This window comes from Phalacrocorax aristotelis, chromosome 18, assembly GCF_949628215.1.
Source record: "Phalacrocorax aristotelis chromosome 18, bGulAri2.1, whole genome shotgun sequence".
NCBI lineage: Eukaryota > Metazoa > Chordata > Aves > Suliformes > Phalacrocoracidae > Phalacrocorax > Phalacrocorax aristotelis.
The window spans coordinates 4,772,804-4,782,889 of NC_134293.1; the positions used below are offsets into that span (position 1 = coordinate 4,772,804).

A 10,086-nucleotide genomic window follows, 5' to 3' on the forward strand; every position below is an offset into this window, starting at 1 on the left:
GATACCAGCATTTAACTTAGCTCACTTTGTACTTCGGGTATTAAAACACCATGAGATCAGATTAATGGAGGAATTTGGGCTCTGCGATTGTCAATCCAGTATGTTCACCATGGCAGAAGTCCCTGAAAGGAGGCAAAGCCCTTCTTTCTGGAACAACTGAACCAGCGGCTTCTGTGCTGTGCTGCAGAAACATTGGGTGACTGTGTCGGTGTGAGGAGAATTATTCTCAGTTTATATAGACACAGCCTGGAAGAAAGGTTGTGCTGCTTTGTATTGGCTGTGTTTTGGGACGCAAAGGGCGTAGCGCTAAGGTGCGGGGCAGTCTCTGAGCGCGTGCGGTGCTCTGACATTTTAGAGAAAGCTGGTGTTTCTGGCATGAGGCTGTGGGTGGGACGGCAAGCTGCCTACCTGGGCTCTGTGGCTTCTGGAAGAGCCCCCTGGTGTGGCAGGGACCCTCTGGGGTCCGTCGGGGGAGATGTAGGGACCCTCCTGGGGAGGTGATGTGTACCCTGCTGCACACCCTGAGCTGGCTCGTTTGGGAGCTGGGTGCTTAGTGTGGGGAGACCTGAGCTGTGCTGGGAACTGAGAAAAAAAGCATGTGTTGTCCTGTGAAACTAAACCTGTTGGTCCTGAGGCGCCGTGGCTTCGGTATCATTCTGCCCTTTGTGTATCGTTTTGTTTGGTGGATTTTATCCCCCTAACCTTTGACTTAGCCTTAGAAGTCAGCTCATGTAGGTGCAGTTACGTATCCCATATCACTTTTAACTGTAGTTGTTAGAAGGTTTGGTATTTGAACAAGGAGTTTTTGTGTATTTTGAAGCCAGCAGTAGTGAAGTGGTGTACGTGACCCCGGTTAGTGCCAATGGGCTGAAATCATCGTGTCCCAACATTTGATGTTTGACATGCCTAGTAAGAAGACAGACGCCTCTGTTATGGAAATTTCCTTTTTAAAGGGAAAAAAAATAACCTGTTAAGAGCTGCAAGATGATTTGTCGTCCTTCCTTTGTGAGACAATTTGTCTTCTCCTGCATCAAATCTGTTATAAAACAGGCAAGCTGTGAAAGAGGGAAATCATCCTAGGAATATGGGATGTTAAGGTACACAAAGAATGGTCCCCTCCGTGCGGCTGCGTGCACGTCTGCGCAGGGCGCTCGCACATGCAGCATTACAGTGGCTGCTCTGCTCAAATACCCATCTAAAAACAGAGACTGAGAAAGCAACATTTTATGAATTTCATGGGGAAATTAAAGCTGCTGAAAAGCATGCCAGCAGAGCGAGCTGGAGGTTTCTGAACCTCCCTGTGTTTCTGAACCTCCCTACTTCTCCAGCCACTTGTCCACATCTTTTATGCTTTGTACTGCAAAAGCTTATACGAAAATGTGAATGCTATTGGGACCAAAATCAGGATGAGAGAGGTGCCATCTCTGCTCCCGTTAATGCTGTCCTGAGCTCCAGGCTGGTCAACAGGCAGATGGCTGTGTGCTGGTGTAAGGGGGAAGTGTTCAGAATTGGTGACAGAGATGGCAGGTCTGAAACCCGGGTCTGGTTAGGTCTGGGGGACGGTACCCTGAGCAGCAGCCCTTCCGTCTCTCTGCTGTCCTCCTGCTCCCCACCCCATCCCCAGATCCAGCCTCACAAAATGTGCAGAGTCCCTTTGTTTAGGGCAAGAGCCAGCTTTCTGAAATATTTATAAATCTTGTGCCTGGTCTCATGAGACAAACCAGAGGTCACATGTCACCTTTCATAATTTAAAGCCGTGGGGCTAAAAGCATTTGCACAGACTTGAAGGACCCAATCCTGACCTGCCTGAGCGAGAGGGAATTGCGGCAGACCTTTCTGAATCTCCTTCAAGCGCCGGGCACGGTGATGAGAGCCGTCTGGCTGTGTAATTTATAGCTGGAGTTGCACGCTCTGGTTTTGGGCCGTAGCGGGGAACCGAGTGAGAGAGTGCCATCTCGTGGGCCTGCCTTACTGGCCAGCGCCACGCTACCCGCACCACACCGCACGCCGGACACCCCGCAGCGCTCTGCTCTGCCCTTCAGGCCCCTCGCTTTAAGGCATGGGTATTTAAATTCTGCTTTGATGATTGCCGCTGCTCGTTTTGCTCCATGTCATCGGCTGTAGTAGCATGGGTTTGTCGCTGTGGAAATACCAGAGCAGGGAATGCATGTTGGAAGGCGTGTGAAAACAGAGCCAAATCCTGCACGCGTTACGTTTAGGGTAATGCCTTTGACTAGAAATTGAGAAATAGAGGGCTTCAGCTTGTTTTATCTTCCTGGGTACCTGCTCTGCTTGCTGGGCGCCTTGCAATCTGAATTTTGCACTGGCGGACAAAAGATTCCTTAGGATACAGACAGAAAGTTTTCCAAGAAAATGGTCAGCCCTCTGTTCCACAGCCAGCCTCAGTTTCATCAGGAGGTGTGTGTTTTTCATCCATCCTTTCTTCATGGGTGTTTATGCTGTATCTTCTGCCAGTTTTTGGGAATTAAAAATTCATTGTTCCCAATGGAGGATGTCAGTAGGAATGGGGTAGGTATAGTTATAGTTATTTCAGTACTGCTTGGGGCATATTCTAAATTATCTTTTTCTTTTTTTTGGCCTGGCAGAAGAGAAGAAGTAAAAGGTACATGGGAAAAGGTAGAGAAATTTGTTGGGGGGTATTTTTACTAAAGCAGCAGAGCAGTGGCTCATGCAGAATTGCTATAGTGATAACACTTTTTTAAAAAAAAACAACAACAAAAAAACCCCAAACAAACTGAATTTTCCCCCTTGATATTGTTCTACTAGTTTACCGAACTCTATTTAAAAAAAAGTAACGTGACTATAATCACACGAAATCGTACAGCATTAGCTGTGCTCCCCTCCCGTGAGCAGGTATGTATTTGTTCTCCCCTTTGTATATTTGGTGGAATAGTGCTACTGCAGATGGGCAAAGTAGATTTCTGGGGAACTGTTAACAGTTTTTATGATTTATATTTTGATGATTCGTATATTTATCAAATGTACTGTTGCTATTTATATTCACCCAGGGCACTCCTGCCCTCTGTGTGTGTTTCCTCGCTCTCTGTTGCAAGGATTTTGCCTACAAATGTGTGTAGCAGCAATGCCTGGGATTTGGAGGGGGGGTGAAGTCCACTGGTCCATTAGCACACAAAGCTCACTGTCTGAAGTAGCTGTTCCTTTTATTTAATTTTTTAAAATAACATTGTGGACATGAAATCACCAGTTTGCGGGGAGCTGCTCAGCATTTCTGCAGCGCCGTGGAGCTGGGGCTGGGGTTGAGCCGGGCCTTGGCACCTCTTCTGCGCGCAGCCGGATCCTTTGTCTGCAAAGCGCACGTCGCAGCGCCGTGGCGGGGGCTCCCTGCAGCCGGGAGCGTTGCTGTGACCGTGCCAAGGGCTGTGCAAGCGTTAAGCCGCGAATGGGAAGACAGGCGAGCTGCTGGCTTCGGGCTTGCGCGGGGAATGCCCTCCCCGGAGCCCGCAGCGTGGCCGGGGTGGTGAGCAGTGCCGGGGTATCCCCTCCTTGCTCGTCCCGCAGAACCAGCGTAGCCGCAACCGAGTCGCAGATTGCATCGAAAATAGGATTCTTCTAACTGCGCAGGGGCATGAGAGCAGAATAAACCGCCTCCCTCACATATACCTTTTGTCTCAGACTGCTGGTGCGTTGAAAGAAAGGGCTGTGCAAACTTTCTAGGTGCCTGTGGAGCGGGCCCTGGAGCGGGGAAGGGGTGAGTGCCTGGGCACAGCGCTCCCGGTGCATCGAGCACCTGTGCCGTCCTCTGCCTTTGGAGTCAGCTCGGAAGAAATGCATAAATAATTAAGCCAAGGTACTTACACACACATGTTTTATGGCAAATGGCTGTGTGGTTCGTGATCATTTTTTCCAGAAACAGGTTTTATGATAATATAGTAAAAATATTAAATTAGAAAATGCCTCACTAAGGGTGATAAAACCTTACTACAGTGGAAATAGGTAATTATCCCCTCTACAGCCTAAATGACAGTTTAAAAGAAATAAAAATGTTAGTGCTCATTACTTGCTTTTGTAGGTTGCAATAAAGGGTAAGTTAAATTTTAATTCAAGGAAGACCCCTGTATCGACCTGCTTCTTCCACACTCTCTACCCGAGGTGTAAGTACTGTTAATTACTCGCATAGGTTATTCCTCAGCACATTGCTAAGACCAGTACCTCTTTGTGCTGAAGTCACCTTCCCTTCATCTGGAGGTAGCGGACTTGCAGTGGGGTGGGTTGTTTAAACTCAGTGGCTCAGGTCTGATGTTCAATACATGTGGGTGGAGGAGAGAAATTTTATATTTTTTAACCAAAATCCAAGTTCATTATGCGTAGCCTTAAGGGGGCTGAAAGTATTAAAATCCACACTTACCCTGGTGAATTGAAACGGAGACAAGGTTAAACCTGGAGGATTGATGAGTTTTACTCTCTGCATGGTTAAATCCTGCTGAGGGGAGATGCTGTAGAAGAAAGGTAGCCTTAGATGATGGGAAGAGGAAAAAAAAAGGTGGTTTGTTTTTATTTTCAGGGTGAAAATTTCAGGGTGAATTTCATTTCAGTTGTGTTTTGTTCTGAATATTGTTCTGTTTTGGGGGTGGTGGGGTTACCTGTTTTCTCTCCTCCCGTCACTCTCAGCCAGGGTGTCTACCCATGCTGTGTTACTATCCACACAGCTCCACTCGAATCCTTACTCCAGCAGATGTTGCCAGCGCCGTGCCTGGCAGGACGGGGGCTGCGGGGATGCTGGGCTCGGCGCTGCAGGGCCTGCCTGCAGCTGCGGGGGAAACCCCTCTTCGCATCCGTGAAACCTGGGGTGCGAACGTCGGAGTCTGCCAGTGCTGGCAACATTTCTCTGCCCGGGAAGACAAATTCTTGCTTGAAGTCTCCCTGGGCCCTGCTTGCTTGAAAAATGACTGTTTATTTAAAATTTGAGGGGTTGGAGCAAATTCAGCATTGATCCCTGAACTCTTGTACCCGTCAGAAGACTATTAAAAACCAAAAATGAAGACAAAAGCCTGAGGACACTAGTTCTCCACCAGTGGGAAAGGCCAAGGCAGGCTGCAAAGAAACATTGCTTTTGGCTTTTGCCTGCTCACCAGAAAAGACAGAAATTCTTGTGGTCCTTGGCTTGTTTCTCTGGGGTTCCCCAGAATGTGCACGTTGTATTTGAACTTCCTTACATTGCGGGGGACTGTAAAAAAAATGAATGGATGTGTAAGAAGAGAAGGGCATATGTAGAGTAACTGCAGATGGGAGCCCCTTTGTGGAGTGGAGGTGATGTCTGGGAGCAAGTCCCCTCTAAGTTTTGCAAAATGCCTTTGAGGTGTGTTTTGCAAGCAGCCAGCGGGGCTGGAAGGTTTGAAGCCTGTTACCTGTGAATGAGGCCGGTGGACAAAACAAAAGCAGCTTCTGTTGCTCGCTGGCACCAGGGTGTGGAAGAGGAGCAGAAGACCTGCACGCAGCGTGCCGCGAGTGCGTGCCGTGGTCAGGCTGAACAGGGTCTGCCTGGGAGTGGAGTCGTGGCCCTGGCAGCGCTTACGGAGGCTCCAGAAGATGATTTCTTCAGCCCAGTGCTTTGTTGCCCAAGTGACTCAGTGGCCAGAGCAAAGCGTGGGTTTATAGTCAGGACAAGGAATACCCCTACGCTGGGCAGTTTATGTCGGTGGAGGGCAGCGGAGCCATCTGCAGTGGGAGCAGTGGATCCTCCCAGGCAACAGCCACGTCTGCAGAGCCATGTGATGGATCGGGACTAAGATCTGCAATGGGGTTTAGGTCGGCTGTACAAAGTCTGCGGGAGAGCGTACAGAGCGCAGGAGATGTGTGGAGACCATGTTGTTCCTTAGCAAAGCACAAAGGGAGCGAGTCTGTGTGCGAGAGCCATTACTTAATAGCTAAGAAGCGAACATGTCTGGTTGGTGCCTGTGCCCAGCACGTGCATTAAAGCAAACAAACTGCAGGAGCTGCACAGACTGGAAGCTTTGAGCCCTGAGCTGGGGCAAGGGCAGCATCCCTACGGTGGAAGAGAAAATGGAAACAATCCCGAGAAGAGGAGCCGCGAGACCCTGCTGGCTGCTGGGAGGGTTCTTCTTTGCAGGAATGCTTTCCTCTGGCCCAAGAGTGAACGGGCTGGAGTCTGTCGCTGTCAGCTTCCTGAGGCCTTGCGTGGCTGCCACTACTGCACCTGCGGGCTGGAAACCAGCAAACTGAGTGCGTTTGGTGTTGTCATTTATCTTCCTTAGATTGTTTCCCTCAGTGCAATTAAATCGCCTTATTTAAAACGAGGCATATACCAGGGAGAGGGGAAAAAGTATGAAATCGGTGATGTTCCATTGAAAGTACCCAAGCCGCTCAGCCTCTCTGACAGGAGCAAGCCGCGAGTGTTTCTCTGCTTTGCCCACCTGAGTGTGAAATGATCTTCTATCAAAACACCAGTTTCAGCATTTCCCTCTCTGCTCCTGACACGCGAACCCTGCCGCAGACAGGAACTGCTGCGCGCTGCCCAGGAATTTCACCGAGATTGCGGTACAAGTGGAAACATTTGCTCAGTGTAATGACGGGGTCTGAGCTGAGCCGGCAAGGCAAGGCTGGAAGGCCGTGATTGTCGGAGGACTAAATAGCAAATGCTCTGCATTTTTCTTCCGAGCACTTGATGCAGCCTTAAAGTCACAATGTCTGCACTGGCAGAAGAGCCGCTTGCCATCTGACTTCTTGGTTGAAACAGCAAAAGCGAGTTACGTTTATCTGTTAATAGTCAGGAAAGATGGAAAATGTTGCCAGTTTGGGTAAGGCACTCCTCTCCCTCCTCCTTTTTTTCTTTCAAGTGTCAACGTTTTCAGCTTTTCAAGTATCAGTTCTGTTTTCTAGAAGTGTTTTGAATTTACGTTTGTGTTAAACTTGCCAAAACCTGCGCGCACACTCCTGATTTAACATAGAAACTCCAGATACAGTTTCATAGTCCTGGCTGAGCTTTGCACACAAAATACGGGGTCGACCATTTTGTCAGGTGAGGAGACGCATCCCTCGCCACAGACTCATTTTCTGAGGGTAGAGCAGCTGATTGGTTAATTAGCTTCTAAATTAAAATTTATTTAAGAGATGTGGCCCTGTGAATTAGAATGATTTCTTGTCTCAGTGGTCCATGCACGTCTGTCCAACCTCCTGCATCGCTGGGACGGACACTTTGTTCCTCGTTTTCTTCAGATTAATGGCTGGCATTTTTCTGCCGTCACTGTTCGAAACTTAGAAGTTCCTTCTTTCACGAGGCTGACAGGTAACTTTCTCCAGTGGAAGTGTCTGCAAGAAGCAGACAGTTTTCAAACCAGTTGCCATCTTTTATTGATCTGTGCAGGAGCAAGGCATCAAAGCAGCCCCTAGCGAGAATGGTCCCAGTTGTGGTCTTTATCGAGGAGGCAGCCAAAATCACGGTATCGCTGTCAGGGCTGAATTTCATCCTTTGAAGCCACATTTTACTCATTCTTGAGCGGTGGCGAAGTCTCTTTTCTGTGCCTGTCCTGACAGATTTCCCTGCCTGGCTCCTGCAGCAGCTGCTTTCCCTGGCGCCGGCCCTGATGTGCCATCGAGGCACCGGCCCGTGGCAGTGGGATCGTTGGGTTATTGCTCCGATAACCCTGGTGGTTGGTGGCTTGCACTGAAGGAAAAAGACCGTCCTCTGTGTAACCAGTGCTCCGCTCCGTGTGTGCTGTTGTCTTACCACAGGCTGTTGCCTTAGAAAGTGCATGCGTAGAAAATAAGGCTCTCCCGATGTTTTTTCCTTGATTTCTAGAAACGTGTGATTTATAACAATGCTCTCTCCTTTCCCCATTTCTCTTCTCAGGTTACTTTGGTTTTAAAAATAAAGGTAACTAACACCAGCCCACTTATTTTTTTTTTGTAAAGGGAAACTTGCTCCTGTTATCAGAATTGCTGCATATGTGATATTAATTGGAATCTTGTTGCTGGGTCATTTTCATTGTTTTTCAAGTACCTTCAAGTCCAAGAAAATGTATGAAAACTAAATTATAGTCCCACGTAGACTGTCTGATTGAATCCTCCTTATGGCTCTGCGGTCTCATACATCCTATTAAAATATTCAATCTTGTTTTCTTACTTGAAGAGCCTGTCTGTAAAGGGCAAACTTATAGAAAACCTCATTCTCTAGAGATATGGTATCCAGCCACACTGAAATATTTACATATTTCTGTACTGCATGTGATTGGTCTTATGCAAGTTCTCCCCTTTGCTTGTATTTATTAATAAAGATTGTTGAATGCATTTTTAATTATACAAGGACCTTTCATTTTAAGGAGCGGATGGTTTTGCGGGTGGCCTGTTGCTTCCATTTTGACCTTGAAAAGTAACTGTCCCCCCTCCTCCTTCCTCTTTTCCCCAGGACGGAGCTATATCGTTCGCTGTTTGGAAAAATCACAAGTTCTGAAGAACCTGAGCAGAATTAGCACGGGGCCTTCGCGCCAGGATTGACCAGAGGGCAGGCTCTGCTCCGCACGCCGCCGGCCTGGCCAGTGCTCCGCGGGTACCCCTCCGTGCGCTGGACGCCGCTGCCCCGTCTCCTGACGCCTCCTCCTCTGGGCAGCTCCTGGCCCTGCCCTCCTGTGGCCGCCTGAAGCTGCCCGGGAGCCCTGCGCGAGGTCTCTCCAGCTGCTGGTTTGTTGCTAAAAACCTCGCTGAAGGAACATCAAATACGGTTACTGCTAAATCACACAGGCTCAGAAAGGGGGAGGGGGGTAGACATGTAGCTTGGCTCAACGCCCTCCCCTCTAGCTTTAACATGAACTCTGCTTCCTCCCAAAGACGATCCATTTTTAACTATTCTCTTTAAATTCCTGACCTTGATTTTGCAATCTGCTCAGCACGGGCACAGTGTTCTGCTGGGGGGAGGGAGGCACGCTTCAGACCAGCAGGGACCACCACCCCCCTCCGCAATCAGGTCACCCACGTTTGTATTAAATCCTTAGAGGTTTTTATTGGGGGGATTGGGAGGGGGGAGGTGTTTAAGTGTGCTGTTCTGGTCGTTGGCTGCCTATCTGGAATGTGTGACTTCATTTTTCATCGAGTCAAGAGGATTTAAATGTCATTTACATAATTAACATGGCCTTAAAACAGAGAAAGGTGCTCTCCCTTGCAGACAGCCAGCGCTCCCAGCTCACGCTCCCATGTCTGAATGAGCGCTCCCCGCACACGGGGACGGTCGCTGACTGGCGATGAGCACAACACGGGGCTACCTCGGGACGCTTCTGCAACTAGAACTTACTGGTGAATTTTTCAGTCCAGCATCGATCCTGTACGCTTAATTATTTCTCCTGCTCGTGGCTCTGAGCTGTCCTGGCTTCACCGTCACCATAACACACTGTCCAAAGATCCCAGCGCGACTGTGGAACTGATGGGGGGAGACAAGTCACTTGGGGGGTCTTGTGGGGCTTTTATATCCAAAGGGCAGAAGCTGGAAATTAAATCCCCGTAAGGGGTGTGTGTGAGCCTGCTGTGATCAATCTGAACCGGAGGTTATCTTGCGTAGATAATATGTGCATAAAGACGTAAGATGGCCAGAGCTTGTGAGCACATGGATCGCGCTGTCTCTGTTGTGTTTTGCACGAGCGCATTAAAATGCTTTGTAACCCGACTGTCCAAGCGTGGTGGGTGCAGGAGAGGTACCAGCAGCCACGGCCGCTCCCAGCCCCACCAGCACAGCGTTAACTGGCATCTTCGGCGCCACTTTGCGCAGAGGCGGAGCTGCGCGAGCAGCAAACAGCCAAAACACGCAGGGCGTGATGCTGGAGAGGAAGGAGCACTGTGGGGCTGGAGCAGCCGGAGCTCATCCCCCGGCAGGCCCTGCGGTTAGCGGGGGCCCACGCCCGGTCAGACCTGGTACGGCCGGTTCACAGGGTCAGGGCGCGGGGGAGATGAGCCCCTCTCCCCACGAGGCCCCGCTCGCGACATGAGGCCTTGTGTCCGTGAGCAGCCGGAGGTTGCTGTTGGGCTCGTTGCCTCCGTGCTGAGCGGCTTCCCCGGCTTCCGACAGGCACAGGTCGGCTGCTGCAGCCGCTTGGCAGCAGC

General features: G+C 49.7%; 1 protein-coding gene across 1 annotated transcript in view; it reads left to right on the forward strand.

The window, feature by feature from the left end:
• The window catches only part of AATF (apoptosis antagonizing transcription factor), a 58,222-nt gene extending 48,570 nt beyond the window's left edge, over window positions 1-9,652 (forward strand). The window contains exon 12 of the mRNA XM_075113152.1: window positions 8,405-9,652. Within this exon, the coding sequence (XP_074969253.1) occupies window positions 8,405-8,468 (64 nt within the window). The 3' untranslated portion in view covers window positions 8,469-9,652. The remainder of the gene's footprint in view (window positions 1-8,404) is intronic.
• Window positions 9,653-10,086: the final 434 nt, after the last annotated feature.